General features: G+C 50.0%; 2 protein-coding genes across 11 annotated transcripts in view; one reads left to right on the top strand and one right to left on the bottom strand.

Annotated features, from left to right (window-relative positions):
- Positions 1 to 27,668, bottom strand: part of LOC147611202 (uncharacterized) — a 96,331-nt gene that overhangs the window by 18,142 nt on the left and 50,521 nt on the right. The gene's annotated exons all lie outside the window — the stretch shown is intronic.
- Positions 8,887 to 10,982, top strand: LOC147611203 (uncharacterized). Its single transcript, XM_086785870.1, has 3 exons — positions 8,887 to 9,817; positions 9,901 to 10,222; positions 10,345 to 10,982. The coding sequence occupies exons 1-3, from the start codon at positions 8,925 to 8,927 to the stop codon at positions 10,816 to 10,818; spliced, it is 1,689 nt and encodes a 562-aa protein (XP_086641996.1). The 5' UTR covers positions 8,887 to 8,924; the 3' UTR covers positions 10,819 to 10,982.

Below are 27,668 nucleotides of genomic sequence, written 5' to 3'. Positions count from 1 at the left end.
ATCTCCGGATCCTGCTCTCACCCAAATGGTGCTCCTGCATCATCAAAATATCAATGCTGCCACCAACCAGGCATCTCTGAAGCTCCTGCCTCAAGCAACCTCGATAGCGTATAAAATGTGCTCCGCCCAGGCCCTGTACATTCCATGAGATGATCCTCATGGATGACCTGCTGAGGTGGATGTTGTCTCAGTCGTGCGGCGGGCCTTCGCAAGCGGCTTGGATGGAGAGTAGTCCCCATCCGAGCGGCTGCGAATCTGCCCACCCGGTGTACTGCAAGAATCACGGATCAGGCGCCAGTGGCTGTGGCCCATGGCGACTGCCTCCCGCTCTGACAGAGCAACCTCGTGTATACATACATATCCAGGGTCGCGTGCTAAGTGTGCCACTATACGCACGACCAAATGACGAATCCCTGAGGCATCCACACTCCCGAGATCCAAGAAAAAATGAGCCAACTCCCAGAGCCGGCCTATCACATCTGTCACCTCCAGATCGCTCACATGATGAGAAAACTCAACTGCCTGAGTCTTCAAAGTGCTAAGAGCGAGCTCTAGAGTCCACTCCCGGTCGCAAGGGCCACATAGAGGAAACGAGAAGGCCACCGCTGAATCAAGTGCCTCCTCCCCGCGGGCCGGAGGTATCACTACATGAACTCGGATGGGTGCTGGCTCATGGGGGCCCTCTGCTCCAAAAAGCCGAGTGAAGGCGTAATCGAAAGCCTCCGATCGCTGTCTAACACCGAGGCGACTCAGCCGACTGCGGATAGATGATATCCGTGAAGCCCGAATCAGCATGGTAGGTCTCCTCTGTGGTGCTCGAGCGAGGTCGGTGCTCAGCGCCCTCCGGACTGCGGGCGAGCGCCAGGGGACTGCCAGGGTCTCCCGGGAAGGCGAGGCAGGTGGGGGGGGGGAGGGGGGGGCGAGGGGGGTGGAGAGGGAGCCGCTGCCGAAACCGGAGCGGGGACGGGAGGAGGCGAAGGTGGAAGCGAGGCGGTGGGAGGGGATGGGGGTGGGGGGGTGAAGGAGGGGGTGCTGGCATCTCCTGGTCCTCAGTCGTCGCTGCAGGTGTCTCCTCCTGGAGGGGAGCAAAGCTGTTCCTCACGGGAACCCAGTGAGGCTGAGACTGTGGAGTGGCTGCTACTGCAGCAGTCTCTGTGCGTGCTGCTGTGGCTGTCTCCCTCGGCGGCGCCCCTGTCCAGGCTGCCACTCCGAGGTCTCTGTGGCCTGAGCAGGTGTCCCGAAGGCAGCCTGCCGTGCCGCATCTGTGGGCGGGCCATCAGGGGCCTGCTGCTGTGGTGAGGGTCGAGGTCTCCTGCGAGGGCAGGCCTTGGCCAGATGACCGACCTGCCTGCATATGAAGCACTGGTTCGGGAGCCTCGAGAACTCCACTCTCTGATCAATCCATCCCCCCCCTATCCTAGGTAGCTGAATGACCTTAGGAAGGGAGGAGATGTCAGACACCAAAACTCTGACGGAGGGTAGCCCAGCTGCTCTGGCCACCACTGAAGCTGCTGTGGGGCCAGTCTCGAGTACCGAGCCCACCAATGCTCCTAGCCGAGAGAGGAGCGGAAGATACTCCCGGCGGAGTCCAGGGAAGCAAACTGTAACATGAAAAAGGCGCTCTCCCTGCTCAGCCGCTGCTGGGTCAAAGCCATGCTGCCAAGGTCTGAAGAAAGCCCGAGCACCCCTGATTTTTTTTTTATTTTTTTATTTTTTTTTTCCGAAAAAACGATCCTTCTATTAGTTAATGAGAAAACGCCATAAGGCTACAAAGCTCACCTCACAAGGAGGGATAAAAAACACACAGTGAACACCTGAGCTCCACCCCCGTGGCTGGCCGCTCTCTGGGGGGGGCTACCTAGTAGTACATGTGGGAGGTGAGAAGAGCCAAACTGGAGGCCTATAGTGCCAAGTGACATCCTCGCCCCTCGTGATGAGGAAAGGGCCAGGCTGCCAAGTGCGGAGGAAAGCCTTGCGGCGACCTCTCATGCGATCCGAGTCGCCCTGAAGTTTCCCCCAGTGTCCTCTCAAGGTGTGAATGATGTCCACCCAGAGGGCCTGTATGACCTCCGCCGGTGGAGTCGCCTGGCGGTCAATGGCCTCCCTGCATCGGGCTCTCCATATGTGCCAAGCCGTCATGCTGCTGATCATCTCCCATCTGTGCCCGTCCCCCTCCTGGGAGACTGCCGAAAAGAAGTCTGGCGTCGGAACCACCGCCATCGCCCTGTCAGAGACCTGGATGGTCGCACTGCCAGGGACGTCCTCATATCCAAGGGCCGGGCCGCTGTCTGTGGCCCAAGCCACCGCACCCCACGTCACCATCATCTCACCTGGCGAGCCTGCAAAAACCATCCTGAGAGCGCGCTGCCAGACCTGCTGTGCCTGTGGGCAATCCCATAAGCAGTGCCGCTGCGACTCCTGTGCATGGCCGCACCGAGGGCAGGACGCTGGGTGTCTGCCAAAAGCTAGCCAGGCCCCCACAGCCAGTCCTCTATGCGCTGTAAGCCAGAGAAAAAGCGTCACCTTCCGGGGTCGGAAGCTGGCCCAAAGGCGCTGCCAGAAGTCCCTAAGGAAGGCAGGGGAGAGCCCCTGTCGCCGCCAATGCTCGGCAGCCGCCGGGGTGCCCGCTATCCTGTGCCTCTGAATCCGCCGCCCCAGCCTCGCTGCGTTTTGAAAAAAGGGCATGCTTGGGCTGGTAGGGGCCGAGTAGGGATCTCGCCAAAACCACTCACCTGGATCCCACTGAAGGCGAATAAGAGGCCTGCTGTCCCAAGCCCATAATCTCCAAGAAAAGTCCTCCCCTATCGAGGCCGGTGAGGGGTTTGCATGCCACTGTCTCTGATGAAAGCCGACCACCCGCACCCTCTGAAAAATACAACCCTGGAGCTCATCCAAATCTAGTCGTGTCCTCTGAAGCTGGCCACCCTCTCCCACCTCGAAAGTGAGTGGGGCGACTCTCTCTGCTGTGCCGCAGACCGCTGGAAGGATCTCATGCCGAGTAAAGACGCCCATCCACTGTGGAGGTGGAGGGTCCTATACTGGGGTCCGCCACTCCCGGGGGATGGCCGCCTCAATGTCCTGCCTCATCAACTCTCTGTCCCTCATCCCGCTGAGTCTCCTCTCCTGAGCCTCTAGAGGCAGCTGCTGAAAACATATCCAGTCGTCTAGGGACTGGGCTGGGCCGGAGCTCAACGGGCCCCACGACACGTGAGACCGCGATCCAACCATATGACCACTGGGAAGTGGGATCAAGGGGTTCCAGATCAATGGCTGCCTCAGGCGCTCCTCATCGGTGCTCGGGGGAGTCTGGAAGAGTGACGGCCCTAGATGCGCCCAAGCCCTCAGAAGGCTAGCTGCAAAACGCTCCTCGAAGCCAAGGCCCACTCCTCTGGATCGCTGCTCTGTAAAGATCCACCTAATGCTCGGGGTCCAGGGGCCGCTAAGAGAAGGAGTGCAGCTGAGAATCCTGGAAACAAGAAACTCCTTCCACGGCTCAGCGCCTGGTAGGAGGCCACGAACCACCAACTTGCCAAGCAAAGCTCGGCTTTGGCAAATAGGATCAACAATGCCCACGCCGCCTCGGCTGAGTGATCACAGCCCATGCCACCTTGGCCCTGGCGGGCCGCCCGCGTCGCCACCGGACCAAAGAAAGTTCCTGATGAGCCTCTGCACCTGGCCAATGCACGCCCGAGAGAAGGCCCAGGAAGAAGTGATGTACCACATGGTAGCAAGCAGAACCTGGTTGGCCGCAACCACTCGGCCAGCCAGAGATAAACGAGCGGTACTCCAATACAGAAGCTTCTTCCGAATGCTCAGAAGAAGGGGGGCTATCTGCCGCTCCGGAGATATGTCAATGCCCACATAGCATCCCAAATAGCGCACTGTAGTGCCGGGGGGCAGCCACTGAAAACCATCAACTGGCCTCCAAGTCGGGGGGGGCATAGAACTGACCCACAACCCACACGACTTGTGCTAGTTGATCAAAGCGCCCGAAGCTCTGCAAAACCTGTCCATGGCTGAGGCGAAGCGGCGGAGGTTCTCCTCTCCTCCCTGAAGATAGACAGCAGTGTCATCCGCAAACTCCGAGTCTAGGAGCTCCTCCGAGGTGCGGATGGGGAGCTGGAGGCCCCGCAAACTTGTATCCTATGCCGTCAAAAAAGTGCTCATGGCCTCCGCCACAAAAAGAAAAAGAAAGGGCGCCAAGGGGCACCCCTGCCGCACCGAGCGCGAGAGCTAGAACCTCTCTCCGCGCACGCCCTGTATCAGCACCTGGCTATGAGCCGATGTGTAGAGTGCAGAGACCCCACGGATCACTGAGGGGGGAAGCCCATCCTCTCCAAGCCTTCCAAGAAGGCCCAGTCCACCCGATCATATGCCTTCTCGAAGTCAAGGAGCACTGCCAGATCCTCCTGCCGAAATCTAGCCAAAGCCGTAGCCTCCCAGAAAGAGAAGATGTTATCCAGGATCCTCCTATCCTAGATGAAGCCTGTCTGCGTGGAGTGGATGATGTCCGGAAGGTGAGGCTGAAGCCGCCTGCTGATCGCCTTAGCTAGGACCTTGTAGGCCGTGCCTAGCAAGGTGATCGGTCTCCACTGTCTAATCTCCACTCTGTCTCCTCCCTCTTTGGGGATCAAGTGAATCAACCCCTCTGCCATGCTATCCGGCATGTCTCCCGACTCCATAATCTCCTGGAATGCCAATCTGAAACCCCTATGCAAGAGACCCCAGTACCTCTGGAAGAAAGCCACTGAGAGACCGTCCTCTCCTGGGCATTTGCCCCGAGGAAGTGCCTGAAGAGCCTCCTCCAGTTCCGTATCCGAGAAGGGGGAGAGAAGGGAGTGCTGCAAATGGGCCGGCACAACCGGTCTCGTGAAGCTCCAAACTGCCTCTCGAGCCTCTCTCACCCTGTCATCTGCTGGCTCAGCAGAGAGCAGATCCCTGTGAAAATCTGTGGCTATCGCCCGAACCCTGGGGGGATCCACCACAACCTGGCCATCAGCCTGCCGAAGACGCCTGAGACCCTCTCGTCTAAAGCGAGGCCCTGTCACCTCAAAGAAATCTCGAGTCACTCTGTCTCCAGCCTGTGTCCAAAAAGAAGCCCGAGCATGGAATCGGAACTCCACCCTCCTCTCCTCGATGGATCTGATCTCTGTGCGAGCTGACTCCATCTGCTCTGAGATCCAAGGGCTCGTAGGATCCCTCTCCTGGAGTCTCTGAAGGGACGCTAGACTCCTCCGCAGGCTCCTCTCCTACCCTCTGAAGGCCTCCAGACGGTCTTGGGCAGCCTGTCTGAGCATCCTACTGATCTCCTGCAAGCCCTTGGCAAGATCGCTGGCTGCCGATCCTCTCCTGAACTGCAGCTCCTGCCAGACCTGCTCAACTCTGGTCGCAATCTCGGGCTCCTCTATGAGACAATCTGGAATCCGGACGCTCTGGCCTCGCTCTCCTCTCGTAGGATCCTCGATCTGGAGAAGCACTGGAAAGTGGTCTGAAAACGAGGAGCCTGCAAGTATGCCCACAGTGCCACCTCTATCACAAGCCCACTCATCAATGTAAAACCTGTCGATGCGGGAAAGGTTAACTCCTGTGGCCCGTCTATCCGAGCGCGAGAAAGATAAACTCCCCTGCAACCGGCCAAACTCCGAGAGAGTCCACGGATCCTGGCCTCTCACTTGCAGCACTAGTTCCTCCCAGGCAGCGAGCTCCGGCCCATGAATGGTCTCCTGGCTGCCCCCCATCCTGTCCTCTGCATCCTCCAGCATGTTGCAATCCCCCCCTAGGCACCAATGGTCTGCCATGGGGAGGGACTGCCTAATGGTGCTCCAGAACTCAGCTCTCCCGGTCGCCCCATTAGGGGCGTAGAAGTTGAGGAAGCCAATGCGGTCTTCCCCAACCCGAAGGATGATCCACTGCGCTCGACCCTGGACCAGAGTGCCAGAATCCACAACCTCGGATAGAAGCTGCTCGCTGACTGAGATGCATACTCCACCCTGGTTCCCCTGGGAGCCATATGCCGGTGACCAAAAAGTGTGACTCCTGCCTGGCAAGATCTTACCGCAGGTGCAGGTACGCCCGACAGAAAGGTGGTGTTCCTGGATGAAAAGGATATCTATGGGTCCTCCAACGAGAGCCCTCTGGATCTCCTGGCGAAGTCTGCCCCGACCAATGTAGCAGCGATGTCCACCGAGACCCTGGATGTTCCATGAGAGGATCCTCATGGATGAGCTATGGCAAGTGAAGCAGCCGCCACTGGCTCACCCCTCTCAGCCGGCCCGGATGAGCTGCCCTCCACTCTGTGAGTCTTGGGCGCCGGCTTGGAGGGAGAATAGTCACTATCTGTCCGGGTGCGGAGTCTCTCCAAAAAGAGGGTGACCTGTCTCTGTGTCCAGCCCCACTCCGCCTTCGCCCTGTCCAGGGCATAGGCGTGAGACCAATCCTCTGCATATATGTATCTAAAGGTAGGCTGCACCCTCGGGGCGGCATGGAGGAGAATCAGTAGCACCGCCTCAACTGAGGTGTGGACCGGATTTCTGATCACGCAAAACTTCCTCTACAGAGTTGCAATCCCATGCTGTGTCTGGGGCAACACTGAGAGGAAAGGAGAAGGCCACCATGCTGCTCACCACTGAAGGAGAACGAGAGGGATGGCACACCACGCAAACTCGCAAGGGCGCGACCAGTGTCTCGAACGGGCCAGCATCCAACTGGAGGCACCTGAAAAAACCGTAATCCACTGGGAGCCCCATCACTCGCGGGGGCCCCCCAGGGGAGGCTGGAGAGAACTCTGTGGCGGGCGAAGCTAGGATCACCATCTCCACCGGCCCGGAGTGGCGGTGGAACAACCGCTGGACTGAACTCTGGCCTACCCAGCTACGCTGCCCCGGGGCAGTGGGTGGTCTGGCGGAGTATCCTGGAGAGGCCCAGGGAGGGATGGGGGCTCGCGGAGAGGAGGGGGGAGAGCGAGGAGAGGATGGAGAGGCATCTGCCAGAGGATAGGTGTCAGGGGGGGCCGCCGGGGGAGGCGGGAGGGGGGGGGGGCTGGGGGGGGAGAGGGGGGGGTGGAAGGAGTGCTCTCCAGGTGAGGGGAAGAGGAGCCGGGGGTCGCAGAGTACGGCCCGGGATCCTTAGGAATCTGCTCCATGGAGGGGGCGGGGCCCCCCGCGGGGGGAGGCAGGAGCGGGGTCTCCACGTGGGGGGCTCCACCAGCGGCCTCAACGGGCACTGAGTCTGAATCCTCGTCCATCGGGGTGGGACCTGCTGGCCGCCTATCCCTGACTGGAGCATAAGTGCGGGTAGGTGCCTGGACGCCAGCCGGAGTCGCCTGTCCGCCAGCCTGTGCTGCCTACTGGCGTCTGCGACGGTCCCTGCGGGCCGGGCGTTTCCGTCGGCGAACCTCCTGCCATCCGCCAGCCTCCTAGGTCTGCGCGGCATCCTCCGCCGGGGCCTGCTCGTCAGATGATGGCGCCTGCTGAGACGAGCCAGGGATGTCCGGTCTCTGAGGTGGATGGCCACCCCTCGGGTCTCCTGCAGGGGGTCCAGAGGCGGCAGAGCGTGAAGGATGAACCCCCTTGCGGGGACAGGCGCGTGCGAGATGGCCCATCTCCCGACAGGTGTAGCACTGGCCGGGGAGGCCCGAATACTCCACGCGCTGTATCAAATGTCCTCCAGAAAGACAAGGGAGGAGGATCGTCTTCGGGAGGGACTCCGGTGACGGAACCACAACACGAATGGCCGGGAGTCCTGCTGCCCGAGCTATCACTGAAGCCGCTGTCTGAGGCGTCTCCACCACCTGCCCGAACGCCTTGCCAATGGATGACAAGAGGGGCAAGTACTCCCTACGGAGTCCAGGAAAGCAGATAGTGATGGGAAAACCTGTCGCGCCTGCTAGCGGGTCAGAAGCGGGGTCGAAACCGTGAGTCCATCGCGCCAGGAACGCCCGGGATGAGCGGAGGCAGTGTTGCATAGAAACGCGTTTCATACACTTTCGAAACGTACGAAACGTTTCGAAACGTTTCGTACAGTATGAAACGCGTTTCATACATCATGCAGTTTTTAAAAACCTTAAAAAACGTTTTCTTTCGTGGATTCGTACGGCGCAGATTATCACGCTTCCCAGTGGCCGCCGCATGTGAGTTCGCCGATTTGCGTGCCATCCTTCTTGTCCTTCCATCGCTTGTGTCGACCCCCTGCTCCTTGGTGTCCTTGGGCCTTGTGGAGGTCTTCCAAAGGGGTAATGTCATGTTTTGCTTTCAGTTGGTTTTCTCTGCACAACTCACAAAACAGCACACTTTTTTCTCTTCCATCAATATTTATGGCATATCTTCCACGGTCCACCCTTGCTCTATTGAGATTAGTTTATGTTATGTGTCGCACTTGCAGGGCCAACAATCTGCATTTATCCTCGTCTTGTAGGATGCCTCGAACAGGTGATTCTCTTTGGAACAATGATATGGTGGCTCAGGCTCCGGAAAGTGGAAATGCAACTTTTGTGCTGATAAGCACCATGGCAGTGTCACCAGGTTGAAGGCACATTTCTCACAAACAAAGGGTTTCGGCATTGGGCCATGTAAGCATGTGCCACAAGAAATCTATGATAGCCTCAAGGCTTGGAAGGCCATGCAGCTAGGTATCCCCCTTGAGGATATCCCCAATCTGGGAGAGCCTGAAGCACGTCAAAGTGTCTCGAAGAGGACTCGCAGTATCAGAGAGGAAGATACCAGTGGTGAGGTTGCAGGTGGTGTTGCAGGTGGTTCTAGCTCGGCACCTCGAACCGAGAGACTAGTCTTCAAGTGTTCAAGAAAGGACATGTACAGGCAGGGATGCAAAAGGCTGCCATGAAAGAGGCAACGAGGGAGTTGATGAAGTTGTTTATTCAATATGGATTATCCTTCCACATTGTCAGGACTCCTCGATGGAAGAAGGCAATGAGAGCTATCTCCCGCATTGGGTGTGAGTGGGATGGCCCCTCCTACGAGACATTGCGCACTACTGAGCTTCGCAAGGAGCAACTGGCTGTGGAGATGGAGATGGAGCCTCTCAAGGCCACTTGGGCAAAGTATGGTTGTACTTTGCTTTGTGATGGATGGACAGATGCGCGGAAGAGAAATGTGTACAACATTCTTGTGTCCTCCTGCAAAGGCACAATGTTCATTCGTGCCATAGATGCATCGGTGCCAGGGATAGTGGTTACAGAGGAGTTCATTATGTCCCACATGCGCCAGGCAATCAATGAAATTGGGCTTGATAACATTGTGCAGGTGATCACGGACAATGGGTCCAATTGTGTATCCATGGGCAGGATGTTAGAGGAGGAGTTCCCCAAGATTGTGTGGACACCTTGTGCAGCACACAGCCTTGACTTGATGATTGAGGATGTGGGAAAGCTTGATTGGGTGAGCCATGTATTTTCAGCTGCATCTACCATGGTGAACTTTGTCACAAAGAGGCCAAAGGTTTTGAGCATGTACAGGGCCAATAGTGATCTTGAGCTTCTAAAGCCCTCCAAAACTCGGTTTGCATATATGTTTATTGTGGTGGAGAGACTAGTGAGAGTGCGACATGGCTTATTACGCACAGTTGTGTGTCGTGAATGGACAGCATGGGAGGACAAGGATGAGCCCAAGTCTATAGCATTCTCTCGTATGGTCATGAGAGATACTTGGTGGCAGGATGCAGAGGGACTTGTGAAGGCACTTCAGCCCATGTATAGTGTCCTTCGGCTCACAGACATGGAGGGAAGTACCATTGGGCTGCTTTATGAGTTCATGGACAGAATTGGTGAAGCTCTCAATGATTTCACTACCTTGTCGCGTGACAGGTGCTCACCCTTGGGCTTTAACTTTAGTCTTTGAGTTATTTTATAAATCTTGATCTCTTATGTATGTCACATGTTACATGTAGAGTTCAAGATATTAAGGAGATCTGGAATCGGCGTTGGGATTGGTTTCATAGGCCAATCCATGCTGTTGCTCACATTTTGCATCCCCTTTGGAGGAATGAGGAGCAATACCTCAATGAGGAGCTAGAGTCAGGATGGATCGAGTACATTACCAAGTTGGTGGGAGTGGGAGGTGATATACAGCTGATGAGAAAGCTCGAGGATGAGCTTCTCATTTACCGCAACGGTAGCCATATGTTTGGGCGAGCTACTGCATTGCTCAGGGAGACACAGTTGGAGCCAGTGTCTTGGTGGGAGAAATACGGTATTGGGACACCCAACTTGGTAAGGTTTCTTGATTCTTGAATCTTGTATCTTTGTCTCGTGAGTCCTATTCTTTCAAAATCTACATTCAAATGCTACTCTCTTTTTGACTCTAACTTAACATTCTTTTTTGTGCAATGTAGAGACGGATTGCACTGAGAGTTCTCTCCCAGGATTGCAGTTCAGGGCCTTGTGAGAGAAACTGGAGTACATGGGCTCTTTTTCACATGAAAAAGAGAAATAGACTCTCCTCAGCACAATTGGAGAGGCTTGTCTTTTGTCATTGCAATCTCCGATTGCTAGAACAAAAGGGTCATCCCATTGAGCCTCGCCAAGTGAATCCAGATAAGATTGATATCATGAAGTGCAAGGAGATTCCCGACATTCCTCAGGAGGAGAGAGACATCTATTCTATGCTCTATGAGGAGATCATGGCTCCGGCTCGCACTACACGATCTTCTCGAGAGGCTAGTACTAGTGGTGCACCTGCACCTCTAGAGGATGAGGCCTTTGAGGACTCGGATACCGGCAGTGACCTTGAGAGTGAGGCTGCAGAGGCAGAAGATGCAGATGAGGATGAGCATGAGGATGCAGATGAGGATGCAGATAGTAGCTAGCAGCTGCCAGTATCATTTTATTTGGACATGTTATTTAGTTTGAACTTTGGACATGTTATTTATTTTGATCTTGGATTTTGAGTCATGAATCATCACCCACGTGGTGATGCTTTTGATTTTTGTTTAGTCATCAGTGATCACCCACGTGATTTGTGATATCATCATATCTTACATGTATTTTGTTTTTATTGAAATGAATTCAATGTGGTCTCTTATAAGTTATGTCAATAGTTTTTTCTTTTGTATATTTCAAGTAAAAAATATACATGTTTTTTCTGTTTTGTATGAAACCTTTTTTTACCCGTTTCTTACCTTTTATGAAACGTTTCAAAACGTATGAAACCCGTTTCATACCTGCCGTTTCTGAAACGCCTGGCAACTATGAGCGGAGGGCAATGGGGCTCCGAACCAGCACCATCTGAGCTGCCTGGGGGGACTCGAAATCCACCTGGTAGTAGCCACGTCCCAAAAAATCGACGCTGACGATCTTGGCAGGCACGCCAACAAGGCTGCCTTGCAGAAGGTCGCGAAGCTCTCTCCGCATCGGACGGCTACCCACTATCTTGCAGACCAAGGAGGAGGCCTCAAGAGCGGATACTGTGGAAACAAACAACTGATGATCTGCAGCTGTGAACTCCAGACGGAGACCGGAATCGGCAGGGGTAGTCGGAGTGGCTTCCATGGAGTCCTCCAGAGGGAAAAGGCCAGAAACCGGGGTCACCAACGGGAGGGACACAGCCCTACGAGGAAACGGAGAGGCGGAAGGTTAGAGGATAGCGGGGGCGGAGCGGGGGGGGGGGGGGGGGGAGGGGGGAGCTGAGGCGGGGGAGCTAGCGGTGGGGGGAGGGGCGAGACGGAAGGGGAGGAGAGGGAGAAGGCGGGGGGGAAGAGCCGCGCAGCGGAGGAGAAGGCGGGGGGGGGGGTAGAGATGGCGGGGGAAGGAGGCGAGGAAGGAGGCGGGGGGGGGAGAAATGGCGGGGGAGGAAACGAGGAAGGAGGCGGAGGAGGAGAAGGCGGGGGGGGGGGGGAGAGAAGGCGGGGGAGGATGCGAGGAAGGAGGCGGGGGAGAGATGGCGGGGGAGGATGCGAGGCAGAAGGCGAGGGAGAGATGGCGAGGAAGGGTGCGAGGAAGGAGGCGGGGGAGAGGACGGAGGAGAAGGCGGGGGACAGGCGGGGGGGGGGAGAGGGGGGCGCGACGGCGAGAAGCAGCGGGAGGGGGAGAGGCAGAGCTCGCATGAGCAGATCACTGTTGTCCCTGACTCAACCAATTCCCCGAGCACCCCTGATGTCAAGGGGACTCATGGCAAGGACCTTGGCCACACTCTGGGCGGTCTCGAACTCGATCTGATAATGTCCACGGCCCAGTAGCTGTACGTCCAGGATCTTGCCCACATCTGCAAGAAGGCGGGCCTGGAGAAGATCCCGGATCTCCCCTCTGCTGGGGCGAGTGCCGACTATACGGCAGATGGTGGAATGAGCCTGAAGGCGTTCCACCTCTGCGGTGAGGCTCGCTTCCTCTTCCGGCGAAAGAGAGAGCCTGATGGGGGTGTCCTCAGGGACGGGCGAGGGGGCTGCGGATGAGTCCCTCTGAGGCGAGGCGGGAGGAGTCTCCATCAGAGTCTGAAGCTCAGGCGTAGGCGAGGCGAAAGCGGAAATCCTGCAAGAAACAGGCTGCACACAGAGAGGCGGAAGACCGGAGAAAAAGGAAAAAACAGAACCCCCTGGGGGTGGAAGTCAGCACAAAAGGGGGGGGGGGGGGGGGTGAAATGGCGAAGGAGAATCCCGGGGGGGGGGGGGGGGGGGGGGGGCAGCTATGCGAAAGAGGGGCGGGGAGGAGAAAAGCTGGCGGAGGGGGGGGTCGGGGCGTTGCAGAGGTGAGGTGGGCGCGAAGAAGGGGGGGGGGGGGCGAGAAGGCGAGCAGGGGGGCGCAGCAGCGATGGAGGGGGGCACAGCAACTAAGCAGGCGGAGGGGGGCAAAAAGGATGGGCGGCGGACAGAGCAACGTGGGAGGGGGGCGCAGAAACTACAGCAGGCGGGGGGGCAAGAGCAAGCACGAGGGGACAAGGCGGGGGGCGCAGGTGTGCAAGACGCGCAAGCAGGGACGGGGCGGAGCTTCAGCGAGCAAAAAAAATCCTACACATGAGAGTTCTAGTCTCTCTTTTTTGTGCACCACTTTTTGTACTTACTATTACAGCTACATGCGCCTAGAGCGCCTCGCATTGTATGACTTAGCTTTAGCCTAACATCTATGTATATTTTCAACTTGGTTTTAATGGAATTTTGGTTTGTGTCAACTTGACTTCTCTTTGAAATTGAAAATACTAAAGTATTTTTTATATCATATCGTAGGGTATCGTATCGTATGAACCGTACGGTATCGTATTTGACAATTATGCACATAAACAAGTTTTTTGATGTCTCAACGACTCTTAATAATCTGCATAAAGGTGTCAAGATGCGGATGCAACGGATTCAGATAAACCCCCAAGGTTTACAAGCTTTCAAGGACCTTAAGGTTGCTCTATCTGAGGCTCCTTGTTCAACGTTAGCCTCTTGGAATGACCCATCCTAGGTGATCACTAATGCAAGTAACATTGCTACGCAGCGGTCTTGCAACTGAATAGGCATCCGGTTGCTTACATGTCCCATAAGATGATCCCTACAAAGGAGAGCTACTCGGTCTATGACCGAAAACTCCTCACGGTGATACAAGACTTGAACTCCTCACGGTGATACAAGACTTGAAGTATTGGAAACATTTTCTTTATGGGTGCAACCTTGAGGTTCACAGAAGACACCACGCTTTGCGTTAGCTTCATACGACACCAACCACAAATTGGAGTGACCGTCTAAAGTCAAATTTTCCAATAGTTTGGTGGAATGATCGAGTATCTTCTAGGCAAGGCCAACCCAATGACCGCCACCTTGAGCAGGAAGGGACCGTGTCCCACATCTAATCCACACAAATGGAATTTGGTGGTAGAGGACTCGATGAAATGAAGCACAAGCACACAGATTCCATACCCAGTGGAAACAAACATTGAACAATGAATGTCACAAGACAAGCCATTTCTTCGTACGTGATGATTGGCTTTTCTACAAAGGTTGACTTAGTGTGTTGAAACAATTCCAAGCAACTCTTCTCCATGATGCCCATGAAGCCGTCACTAGTGGTCATAGGGGCATGAGCTCGACTTTGGAGAAGTTAAGAGTGGCAGTTTTATTGGCCCAAAATGAGGGGAGACGTGTTCACTCATGTGAAACACTCATGAGCCACTAAAGCCGAAGGAGTTGAAGCTACTAAAGCCTATCTTCGGGCCAAAGAAGTCACCATTGCAAAAGGATCCAGACTACCCAATCTATTTCTCATGGAGGAAACTGGGAGGCTATCCCTAAGCCCGCTCTCTCGGATGTAGCTTCTTTGGGACATGCAAAGGAAAGGAAGGCATAGGAGCCTTCATCAACTGGCAAGATGGACTTCAAACTAGGGGAGAAGAGCATCAAATTTGATGCTTTTCATGGAAAGCAGGAATCAGGATACACAAAAAACATTATCTTTTGTTTAATAGTTTGATGCTGCTTTTGAAGGAGACGACTACTCTGATAAGTCAAAGCTTCGAATTGTTCGTATGCATTTGAAGGATGACGCCTTGAATTGGTGGCTTAAGGTGGTACAGGAAGGGACCGAGCCGAAGATATGGACTGACTTCAAGACTATGTTCAACAGGAAGTCCCTACCCGCAAACTTTGAAGCAGATGTGCAGAAGGCATGGGATGATGTAAAGCAAAAAGTTGGTGAGAACGTGGCATCTTACCTTAACAATTTCTTTAAAGTTTCATTTATATACTCCCATTCCACCACTACTGGAGATGCGTAAGTTTGTGAATGGATTGCAGCTTAAGCTTATCCACGCAATTTATATGGCTCGACCGAAAACGTTGGAAGAAGCCTAAGACAAGGGTTTACAAGCCGAGGCCTTGTACATGCCTTGGATGGACGGCAAGATAAAGAACAACAACTGGAATACACCTCAAAGGAAGAAGTTTAAAGACCGATCCCCATCAAGAGCCGAATCTCAAGAGGAGGAGGAGCGGAGTGAAGACAAACCTCCACTATTTCGAAGAAGATTGTCCCTCAAGCAACGTGAGGAATACGCCAACGAAGTGAAGTGTTTCCAATGTGGAAACAAGGGACATAGCTGCATATTGTCCTAACAAGCTAAAGCAATAAGCCAAACAGATCGGAAGATCATCACAATGACATTCCGCCAGGAAGTTTGTCAACAGGAGATTGCATTGGAACAATCTTGTACCATGAGGGCCATATTGTGGCCTATGAAAGTCTTAGATAAGGATTTCTAAGATTGTATTGGAACAAATTTTAGAATAGAAATTTTGTGACTTTTCTTGCCATCAAGAAAGATATTTATGAAGTAAACCCGTTTATGTGAAACAAAGGATTTGAGGCCAAGAGTAAACAAAGAAAAGCCATGCTTCACCTTACGTAGAGCAAAGAAGCATACTGACTATAACTTAAGCTTTGGAAAGCTACTTTTATTGGCCTTGTATGAGAAAGAACATTGAGTTATATGTTCGAGAATGTTTGGTTTGTCAAAAGATCAAGTTTCATCGACAAACGCCAGCAAGATTATTGCACCCATTGAATATTCTATGGGAGAGTATTGTTATGGATTTTATATTTGGATTGCCAAAGTCACAGAATGATGATATTTGGACCTTTTTCAGGATACCAAGAAGATCAACCATGTATGTTATCAGTTGGACCTTTCAGATCATTGGAGGACACATAATGGCTTCCATGACAGTTTATTGAAACCATGTATAGGTAGAGGAACCTGTTTTGGAGGATCCATGAGGGGTGGAAGAGCTATAATAGATTGTGTTCCATTCTATGAGAAAAAGAGGAAAGCCAGTGGTTAGAAAATTCCTCTTGGAAATGGATGCCAGAGGAGTACTTCAAGGACTATCCAAATATACTACGAGCTTATGAGAAAGTGGTTAGTCCAGATGTATTTGAAGTACGGATATAAACGTCTTGCAATCAAGACAGATTCAAGAGGGAGGGTTGGTGCCTCTAGCCCTCTTCAAGATTCAAGAGGGAGAGATTCTAGCCCTCTTCATTGTATATATATTGGACTGGAATTGATGAACTCGATAACGCAACCGTCAAGTATTTCTTGCTACTCCAACTCACAACAGTACTCCCAAAAGAAAACATACTATCAGGTGTATCTCTATGCTAGCCTCGTAGAAAATTTCATAATCAATTGTAGACTTTATGTACCTGAGAATCTGATGGCTTCCTAGGAGCCTGCATAAATTGACTTATAAGTCCAACAATATAGCTCAAGTCTAGCCTAGTAATGGTCATGTAGATCAAGCTACCCACTATGCACATGTACATAGTGGGGTTCTCCAAAAGCTCACTTTTATTTGCGGAAAGCTTTATGTTCTTCTCCAATGGCACTAAAATAGGATAACAACATGTCATACTATTCTTGGACAACATGGCCAAGCCATACTACCTCTAAAAACAAAATGCCATGAGGTGATCTCACAACCTCAATACCCAAGAAATACCGTAGCTCATCCAAATCCTTCATCTCAAACTTCTGCTTCAAAAGCATCCTGACATCGTATATGTCAGCATCTCTATCACTAATGATAATCAAACCATCCACATAAATGACTAATAGAATGATCCCTATATCTGTTTTTTTCACGTAAGGTGAAAAATCTACATTGAATATCTCAAATCCAATGGTAGCAAGATACTCTCGAATCTTGTGTGACCATGCTCTAGGTGCCTGCTTTAAGCCATACAAGGCTTTCCGTAATCTACACACAAAATATGTATATGCATCTCTCATACCCCGATGGTTGCATCATGTATACTTCTTGCAAATCACCATGCAAGAAAGCATTCTTTACATCCATTTGATGTAAAGACCAATCCCTCATTGCAACCATAGTAATGACAGCTCAAAGTGCTAATACACCTCAATGTGCTTCGTCCTAGCATAATAGACTAGATTACTGGCCAGTTGTATGCTACTCATGTTGTCACAATAAATGACAATGGCCCTATCCATGGACTCACCTATATCACCAAGTAGCTTCTAAAACCAAGCTACCTCACAAGCTTACATAGAGCAGCGTCCCTGTACTCTGTCTCTGTACTCGACAAGACAATTGTCAACTGTTTCTTGCTACTCCAACGCTCAGCAGCACTCCCAAAAGAAAACATAAAGCTGTTGGTAGATCTCCTGTCTGTGACCCTACCAATACAATCAGCATATGTGTACCCATGTAGCTGCATCTATGTACTAGCCTCATAGAAAACTCCATAATCAACTGTTGACTTTATATACCTAAGAATGTGTCTAACCACATCCAATTGTGGATTCTTGGGGACCTACATAAATTGACTCTCACATCCAACAACATAGCTCAAGTCTAGCCTAGTAAGGGTCATGTACTATACGCCTGTACATAGTGGGGTTCTCCAAAAAAAGCTCACCTGTATTTGTGGTACCCATGTAGCTGCATCTATGTACTAGCCTCATAGAAAACTCCATAATCAACTGTCGACTTTATATACCTAAGAATGTGTCTAACCACATCCAATTGTGGATTCTTGGGGACCTACATAAATTGACTCTCACATCCAACAACATAGCTCAAGTCTAGCCTAGTAAGCGTCATGTAGATCAAGCTACCCACTATACGCCTGTACATAGTGGGGTTCTCCAAAAAGCTCACCTGTATTTGTGGAAAGCTTTGTCTTCTGCTCCAATGGCACTGAAATAGGCTTAGATCTTGTCATACTATAGTTAGACAACATGGCCAAGCCATACTAAAACAACAAAATGCCATGAGGCGATCTCACCACCTCTATACCCAAGAAACACCACATCTCATCGAAATCCTTCATCTCAAAACTTTTGCTTCTCTGACACTGATCTACTTTCTCTTCTCGGACTACTCTGTAACATGGGTGCTTACGGAAGCGTGTATTAATAATTGATTGATTGCGATTAGCGCCAGTACACGAGAGAGAGAGATGACCTAATTTACCATGTATTACTCACATGAAGTATATACAATACTGAATAGAGATGCTCGATGGTAGCACTAGTCCTTAGCTCTCAATGATTCAATGATGAGACTGACTAATAAATGAATGAATATGCATATGCCTAAGGTCTAGACTCCTATTTATAGTGTCTAATGTTGGTGAGTTGGCTACCAATCCCAACAATAATGTCCAACTAAGTGTGTTCACACAATAACCACCCAATAACTCTGTCCACACTTGGCTACTCATTGGGCGCTTAGACAATATTACAATGAGCTAGCACAATAGCCCTTACAAACACATGAATCTGGCTATCTACATGCAAGGACGGTTTCAAACCATCCACAAAGCGCTCAACTTGCTCCGACCGTCCAAACAGTCCTCCAAAGCATGCATAAAAGCTTCAAGAACCGTGCCTGCCATGTAGTTGTCGGTTACCTCCTCACCTTGCTTCTAGGCAAAGCGCTCCCATTGCCACTTAGCTCACGGTAATAGTCCACAAGAATAAACTGCTTCAAGACCGCTTTGCGGCAATCATCCCAACAAGTTACAGAGTAGTGCCTACGAGAGAGTGGTACCTATCAAAAATATTCGCACCAAATGGAGCTGAAAAAGATCAAAACCACCTGCTGCCACCAACATGGCACCCATCTCACCAAGCCAGTTGATGATGACTCTTGCGGGATTCACAATAAGTCACACGAAACCAAGAACAAAGAATGATGGCGAAGGATGAAAGCCTTTCACACTAAGAAAGGGTGGGTGGGATAAGGGGGCCACCCTATACCACAAATACCAAATATGACTTCCCCCAAACCTGGACTTGCGCCACACCTGGAGCCTAGAGAACTCTACCCTATCTAGGCAATCAACGCACATGGATGCCAGAAAAGAATAAAATTTGCAAGTTCACTAGGCTCTAATACCAACTGTAGAACACATGCTACCTGCACCTGCCCACGGGCCTATCTTCTTTGTACTAAAGGTGATGTGTGTCACAGAATCATATCAATGGCCATGCAAGGTGATGAGTGTCTAGACATGTTACTTGCCAGTCATTGGAAATCCAATAAAGTCCTCTAACCAATGAAGAAAGTCATTATCACCTATGCCTAAGTCACCTTGAAAACAATCCACAAAGAGAGCCTCATAGCCACTATTGTAGAGTTTTGTCCTCATTCACGACTGTAATTGCAATTCCCAGAGACAGCATAACTGCTACATGGAATCTAGGCCATGCACTCGTCTGTTACCAGTGTGTGAAGACCTCTTGGAGCTCGCCATTGAAGTGTTGCTGAAGACCAAATTTAGTTGGGTTGCTAACTGTCGTGGCAAGCAAAATGAGAAATTTTCATAGCATTTTTGCCATACGAAGAAGATACGCTTCACTTTTGTTTTCTTACCGCTCATCACTCTCCTCTTTTTTCCTATCTTTGTTTCACGGACAAGATGCATTCTCTTTGTTTCACGGAGAAGATGCTCTCTCTCTCTCTCATGCTCATGCTCATGCATCTTCTGCCCTCATTGACACCCCTTTTGTAGATGCTTGGCGAGCCAAAAAGGACTTGACGAGGGAGAGGCCTCTCCTCCTAAAGTTCAAAGATACGGTGTCCCGTTTGCCTTTCTTGAAGAAGAGGGCCACCCTCCCAACCACTAAAATATACCTTGGAGATGACCTCACCCCTCTACAGGTGGAACACAAGAAAGCCGGGATTTTTTAGGTTACGCAAGCCCGCAAGGCAGGAAAATGGGCCGTTTATAGTGATGACCGAGTCATCATCACGAATAAACACCCCACATGACGGTGCGGGGCCTATGAGACCATAGATGCATTGAGGATGTCAATATGGAATTGCAATGGAACTCTATGGTCAGACACAGGAGGCTTCACAGAGACTTACACAGATAGGGATATTATCTTCTACACAGAAACGCATCAAAGTCTTGAGAGAGGGCTACCCAAAGTGGAGGGTTATACATGGGAATCAGTTCTTTCAGAGGACAAACACGCACCACGGGGGGGTGCGTGGCTCGGGAAGAGTGGCATACTTGTTTCACCCTCATTTGAGAGGCATGCTCACAATGGTTAGACACGATGAGGAGGCTCGTTTTATGTGGATGCGATTAGCCAGGCCTGGCTTGAGAGTGATGCATATTGCAGTATGCTACTTCCCACCAGAGAAATCAGAATATGCATGCAGGTTGACAGAGAAAGGGGAGACTCCCTATGCGCCTTTATTTGAAAACATTGCAGAGTTCTCGCAACAAGGAGAGGTCCTCCTATTAGGAGACTTTAATGCACGGACAAAAGGGGAACAAGTGCAGACATATGACTTCCAGGGAGATGCCATTATGTTGTCAGAAATTGACTTGGTTGAGATTGGCCTCCAGAGGGCCAACCAGGATATGGGGAATGCAACATCATATGGTAGACACTTCTTGGAGATGGGGACTATGCATGAGCTGGTTATATATAATGGGTTGTCCAGATGGCCACAATCGGACAGCCTTACATCTTTTCCGCATGGGGGAGGCACTCATACAGTGGATTACCTCATGGGATCTCCCGCTCTTATACCACACATCTCAGACTTCACCATCCCTCCTCCCCCCATACTAGCTGACCATGGATTACTACTTTCTTTCACAATCTCATGCCCCATCTTACCGCCACCCCCTGTCACCACCTTCACCCGGATTCATTTCCATCATGCTCTTGACCACATCTATGAGGACCACCTCTCTCGCCACATTTCAGCTCTCGACTTATTGAAACCGGCCTCTGGTAGAAACCAAAGTCCGGTAGACTGGCAGTCACCCTTCCACTTGTAGTCTAGATATGAAAACAAATTGGATTGGAGCTAGAGTGCCCCAAATCTGAAAATAAAACGACACCTGTTGGCCCCAAAACTTGGCGCCCCTTGCGGTATTTCTTTATTCAATTTCACAAATATGTAAGGCTGAGTATACCAAAAACCAGCCAAGAGAATACACCTGTATATCCAATCTGGCAGCCCACAATACCTCTTAGCACAGAGGATTCACAAACATAGATCTGTGTCTCAAAGCAACACTCTGTGCTCCCCTCTGATCAGCCAAGACTATTCAGCAGGACAACCTTGAACATACATCTGGCATATCTCATGCACATGATTCCACAACTCAGCACAAGCATACATTCACTGTCCAATCTCTCTATTTCCACCCTTTTCAATCTGCCTTACCCCTCCTCTCACAAGGGGCCAGATAGCACAAATCTGCAACAAACATAAGCTATTGGAAAGAAAAGTAGATGAACAAATTCAGAGCTTACCAAAATCAGCTCGTGGATCTGCACCGGAGGAAGTGATTGTACCAGTCTGTACTTGCACACTTGTTTCAACAACTTTGCTTCACACGTGTGGGTGTACCTGTCTGTACATTCCTCTCTGCATCCACTTCAGTGATGTACCTGACTGTACAGACCATAAAATCTGCACTGTACCAGTCCGTACAGTTTTCACACGTGTCAGCTCTGCACTGGTCAGAAACTAACAGCAGCCGCCTGCTGACTGTACCTATGAACTCAGCCTGCAACTATACTGTCCAGCGCAGCCTGTACCTGAACTGTCCGTACACTGTACCTGCAATGGTACAATACTGTACCTGTAGTTGTACTTGTCTGCACAACCTGTACCAGCAACTGCAGCCGCCTGCAATAGCCGCCGCCAGCACCCACAAAACAGATTCCTTCCAGCGCCGTCTGTACCTGCAGTCGTACAGTTGTACTTGCAATCGTACAGCTCTGTGCGGCCTGTTTGCTCACACAATTTTCAGCAGCCAAGCTTCTCTGCAGCAGCCGACTAGCTTCACCACTTCTCCACGCTTGCAACATACACGTCTCCCCAAAAGCAAGAAAGAGAGTGAAGAGAGAGAGGCATGCACTCCAAAAGTGGAGTTGCCCCCTCTCCAAACTTGTCCTAGGGCCCCAACTTTAATAATAATTAAAGTTCCCTAGGGGCCACTAAGGCCTAGGGGAAACCACACATATAACATTAAAATATTAATGTTCTAGTTTCCCCCTTCACACCTAGGGATGTCCACACATCATTATCTCTGTCCGGGCACCCCACATGTGAATCATTTAATATTTTGACTCAGCAACCACCATGCCCACACTTGTGTTGTTCCATTTTCACAGGGCCATGACATACCCCCCTCTTGAAAAATGGCAAGCGTCCTCGATTGCATTCTGGTGATACAGCAAAATTTCCAAAGTGAATATACAATATGGCAAGATCAGCGTCCCAATCTCTCTAAGCCATGCACATGTATCAACATTCACTGCAAACCAATGGCGTAGTAGTAGTCCAAGTTGTATACCACTGTGAACCATACACAACCACAATATCCCATGTGACTAGTACACATATATCCTAGAAGTCCCATAAACAGATGTACTGTCAGCCATCAATACCTTCGGGTGAGATAAAAACTGCGCCAAGCGACCTCTAGATGTCATCTGAGCCTGTCTATATCAAGGGAGTGGAGGTGCTACCCCCCTCTTGAGCATCAGGTAATGCTCCAGACCCATGCTCTGCTGAACCTGAATGAGCCACAACAAGAGTCGGCTCTAACTCAAAGGCATCGAGATAAAGCTGCAAAACCTGAGGTGAATCTGTTAAGTCACCTTCCTCCATCCACTTCGAATCCATCGGTGAATAGTTCTTGAACTTCACAAGATAGCGACGGGAAACTTTACCTCGTACCTTTCTTTCCTTATGTGCCAGTATCTGCTCTGGAATAAGAACCTCATCAAGTTCCTCAACTTCCGGCTGAGCCTCATCTGATACATCCTCAGGCACATCCCCACAGAAAGGTCTAAGGAGACTCACATGAAAAGCATTGTGAATCCTCCAGTGATCTGATAGCTTCAAACGATAGGCTACCTCACCAATCTTTTCCAACACCTGAAAAGGCCCATAATAACGCATGCTCAACTTAGGGAATAAGCGCTCTTTACCCTTCATCTTCTTGAGTCTAGCCTTTTCAGAGCGCAAAAGAACCCAATCACCCAATGCAAAGTCTAAAACACGTCTGTGACGGTCTGCGGCTTTCCTTTGCTTCTGCTGAGTTTTCTGGAGTGCCAACTTAACTCTCCGATAAGCTTCATCCATGTTGTCCACATACTGATCAGCCTCAAAGATCTTATCTTTTGTATGCAAAATGGGTGGTACCTTCTTCCCTCCTTCCACAATCTCAAAAGGCGCCTTGCCTATCGAGGTATGTACAGTGTTGTTATATGCAAACTCCACCAAAGGAAGATACTTTTCCCATTGTTGCTTGTGCTCTGACACATAACACTTAAGAAGATCCAACATTGTAGAGTTAGCCTCTTCTGACTGACCATCTGTTTGTGGATGAAATGACGATGAAAACTTGAGAGTTGTACCCATGTTGTCAAACAACCCTCTCCAGAATAAACTCGTCATCCGTGGATCACGGTCACTAATGATAGATGTAGGCTAGCCATGATACTTGAAGATGTTCGCCATGAACAACTTCACCATATGATCCACTTTGATCGTCTTAAGCACGGGAATGAAATGGGCCTGCTTACTGAACCTGCATATGATAGTCCAAATGCCATCATTGCCCGTTTGTGTCCGTGGAAGATCAAAGATAAAATCCATGGCAATGCTTTTGATCGTCTTAAGCACGGGAATGAAATGGGCCTGCTTACTGAACTTGCATATGATAGTCCAAATGCCATCATTGCCCGTTTGTGTCCGTGGAAGATCAAAGATAAAATCCATGGAATGCTCTCCCAAGGTCTATCTGGAATAGGTAAAGGCTGTAATAACCCTGGTGTCTTTTGACGGTCAAACTTTACCTTCTGACATACGATGCATTGCCTCACAAAGGCATCAACATCTCTTCTCAAGGTTGGCCAATAAAAGAAAGTCTCCACTGCTTTTACCGTGGCGTCAATACCTCTATGACCTGCATACAGTGGAGCATGACTTTCAATCATAACCTTGAGTCGCAATGGCCTGGTAACACACAGTCTGCCATGCATCAATAAAAATCCATCTCTGAGAGTATAATGCTCATGCCGCTGACCCTCACACATCTGATCATACATCGTGCCAAAATCCTCATCATGGGCGTATTGCTCTTTCATTTCATCAAGCTCATGATGATAAGCAAGTGAAACTGCAGAGACCTGTGGCTTGCGTGACAAAGCATCTGCCACTACATTCTTTTTGCCTTCCACATGCACAATCTGGAAGTGAAACATAGACAAAAAGTTTGCCCAATGCATATGCTTCTCTGAAAGCTTAGTCTGCGTGAGGAAATAACGCAAGGTCTGATGATCTGTCTGCACAGTGAAATTAGCCCCAAGCAAGTAGTGTTTCCATGTAGAAAGAGCGTGAATTACAGCCAACATCTCTTTCTCATAAACCTGTAAATGCTTCTCGGCATCTTGCAATATTCTACTCTCATAGGCTATCACATGTCCCTCTTGCATGAGAACTGCACCAATGCTACTTCCGCATTCATCACACTGGACAACAAAAGCCTTTCGGAGGTCCGGCAACACCAATACTGGATCCGAAGTAAGCTTTTCTTTGAGCTTTTTGAATGCTGTAATTTCCCGATCAGCCCATCTAAACGGAGTTGCCTTCTTTGTCAAGGCATGAAGAGGCGAAGCAATTTCAGCAAAGTACCGTATGTACCGCCTATAATAGGAACACAATCCTAGAAAGCTGCGTACATCATGCACGGTCCTCAAATCTGGCCAATTAAGAATTGCTTCCACCTTTGTTGGATCCATACGGACTTCATGCTTAGATACAATATGCCCCAAGAAATGTATCTCTTGCAAAAAGAACTCACTCTTCTTGCCATTAACAACCAGTCTATGGTTCCTGAGTTCTGCAAACACAATGGCCAAATGCCTTCTATGCTCTTCCTCAGTTTGTGAATGCACAATCATATCATCAAAGAATGTGCCCACAAACGCTCTATGAGGCCTGAAAATCCTGTCCATCATTCTGTTAAATGTGGCAGGTGCATTTGTCAAACCAAAGGGCATAACCAAGAACTCATACAACCCAAACGTGGTTCGGAATGCTGTCTTATGCACATCCTCGGGTCTAATACGTATCTGATGATACCCACTTTTCAAGTCAATGCGACGAAAGACTGTGGAGCCCTGTAAGCGGTCCAAAATGTCATCGATCCTCGGTATGGGGAATCGATTCTTGATGGTATTCTTGTTCAGCGCCCTGTAATCAATACACATGCGCCAAGAACCATCCTTCTTTTGCACTAAGAGTACAGGTGAGCAAAAGGGTGATGAGCTAGGCTCTATCAACCCTTTATTCAAAAGCTCCTGCACCTGACTCATAATCTCTTCCTGTTGGGCTACACTAACACGGTACGGTGGTCTATTCGGTGGAGTACTACCAGGAATTAGATCAATGGCATGATCTTCTGGCCTCTCAGGAGGAAGTTCTCCTAGCAATGACTCGGAAAAACAATCTTGGAACCCACATAAGAAATCAGTCCTGTCCTTATCTAGCATAGACAAATTAGACTTAGACTCATCATCTTGTGCATCCTTTACATAAATCAAGTACGCAGAAAGATGCTTTTTCATTACTGATGAAATTGCCGAAGCGGATACAATAGGAACAGATTCCCCTTTAAGTTTTACATCCAAAACATGCTCTTTCCCTCTATGAGTCAGAGTGATTTTCCTATTGTATGTATCCACCACCGCATGTACTCTGTGGCACCATGGCATACCCAACAAAACATCACAGCCATCCAGTGGCATGATGAAGAACTCTACGTTGTCCACATAACCCTGCAAATGAAGCCGAAGCTTCCCAATGATAGGAGTAACGGGTTCTGGACAAGCCATGTTAGCCTCATATAACGGCCCCATCTCCTCGCACGAATCCCCAATCGGCCAGCCAAATCTGGTGAAATGAAGTTGGCTCTAGCACCTGTGTCAAAGAATATCAAGGCATTCTGATCTCTCACTTTGCCCCATGCCCTGAACAACTCTGTCTCTTCACCACCTGGCTGTTCCCCAACAAGATCAGGAACTAACCCTGCAGAAGGTTTTGGTTTCTTTGACTTGGGCTCTCCTTTATTGTCAGAGTCCTTTTGGGACTTTCTCTTGGGACAATTAAATGACATATGCCCCTCTTCAGTACAGTAAAAACATTTCCGAGCATCTCTCAACTCCTGTCTTTCCTCAGAAGTTCTCTTGGGCATTGGCAACTTCTTATATCTCGTCTCTAAAGACCCTTTAGTATCACGAGAAGCATGCCCAGATTTTTCAGCTTTCTTGCTCGAGTTCTTACTTCCTTTAAACCCAGATGATCCTCCAGTGAGTAACGCATTAGCTGTCATAGCATTCTCTATCATCTGTGACATGTTCGTTACTCGAGTCTTGATACAATAATCTCGCACCTCTTTGGGCAGCCCACAACAATACTTCTCTACCTGCTCAGACAAAGGTACTTCACAGTAAGAAGTCACTAGGAGTAAAGCTTCCCAAAACTTCTTGTTATAATCCTCCAAATTCTCACACTTTGAAGCATCCAACTTGTGCCATGCAGTCATAACATCCACCTCAAATGTAGATGTGAGCCATACAGAAGAGAAGACCTGTTTAAATTGTACCCAAGTAGTGGGTGCTATGCCCTGCAAAAGAAGAGTAGACCACCACTGCAAAGCATTGCCCTTGAGAAAAGTGGCAGCTTTCCTCACCTTAGAGGACTCTGTGTAATTCCCATCAGAAAAAGCAACATCAAACTGCTGTAAAAAGGTAAGTGCTTTCAATTTATCTTTGGCTCTACTAAATGTATCAAACTTCACTGCAGCTCCCCCTTCCTTATAATCTTTCGCCTTACCCATAGGCGTTAGATTATCATATGGAAGTGGCTTTGCAAGATTGCTGCCCCCAACATTCATGCCCATCATAGGGTCAACATTTCCCATTCCCACACCTGGCATGCCATACATTCCAGCCATGTTTCCAAACATTCCATTATGCATACCTGGCTGCATGCCACCATACATATTTGCTTGTATTCCAGGTTGCATGCCCCCAAACATATTTCCTTGCATACCGGACGACATACCACCATACATATTCCCGTGCATTCCAGGCTGAAAATTAGCTCCAAAAGGCCCTGGCATACCCATGCCTCCCTGAGGATAACCCCCAGTCATAGATTGGAACACCGAGCCACCACCAAAATAACCTAGATGCATAGTCTGCTGAGGAATAGATGGCTGTCCAAAGAAGGAACTCTGAGAGTTAGCACCATAAGCATGCTGCATGTTCGGAAACTGTCCAAAAGATGGTTCCTGTGGGATGGCACCACTATGACCCTGAGGAAGGTTCTTAGAACGCACCTTCTTCTTCTTCTTTTCGGGCTCTGTACGGGATCTCATAAATTCAGCAAACTTCTCACTTTGTGTGAGCTGCATAAATACATCCATAACACCAGCCAAACGATCTTTAAACCGAGCATCATCATCCTCTTTACCAAGTACATCTTCTGGCTGTGTTACATCCTCATAATGCTCATCATCTGCAGCCTGTTCTCCTGCAAAAATATCCTCAGATGCATTTCTCTCAGGAGAGGTCTCTTGCTCTTCCTCTTCATGATAAAAGTACTCATCCTCTGTATCAGACATGTTGCTGAATTTTTCAGCAATGACTTTCCTCGAGGCAACCACGAGC

Source organism: Cibotium barometz, chromosome 48 (assembly GCF_041138505.1).
Source record: "Cibotium barometz isolate CiBa-2024 chromosome 48, ASM4113850v1, whole genome shotgun sequence".
Lineage (NCBI taxonomy): Eukaryota > Viridiplantae > Streptophyta > Polypodiopsida > Cyatheales > Cibotiaceae > Cibotium > Cibotium barometz.
Note: the sequence above shows the minus strand (reverse complement) of the source record. Positions and strands in the feature narration are given on the sequence as shown.

Bases quoted from the DNA above. Each gene is read 5' to 3' on its own strand.
- LOC147611203 (XM_086785870.1), top strand. From the start codon at position 8,925: ATGAGAGCTATCTCCCGCATTGGGTGTGAGTGGGATGGCCCCTCCTAC. The intron at 9,818-9,900 runs GTGCTCACCCTT...TGTTACATGTAG, and splicing joins ACTACCTTGTCGCGTGACAG to AGTTCAAGATATTAAGGAGA. The intron at 10,223-10,344 runs GTAAGGTTTCTT...TGTGCAATGTAG, and splicing joins GTATTGGGACACCCAACTTG to AGACGGATTGCACTGAGAGT.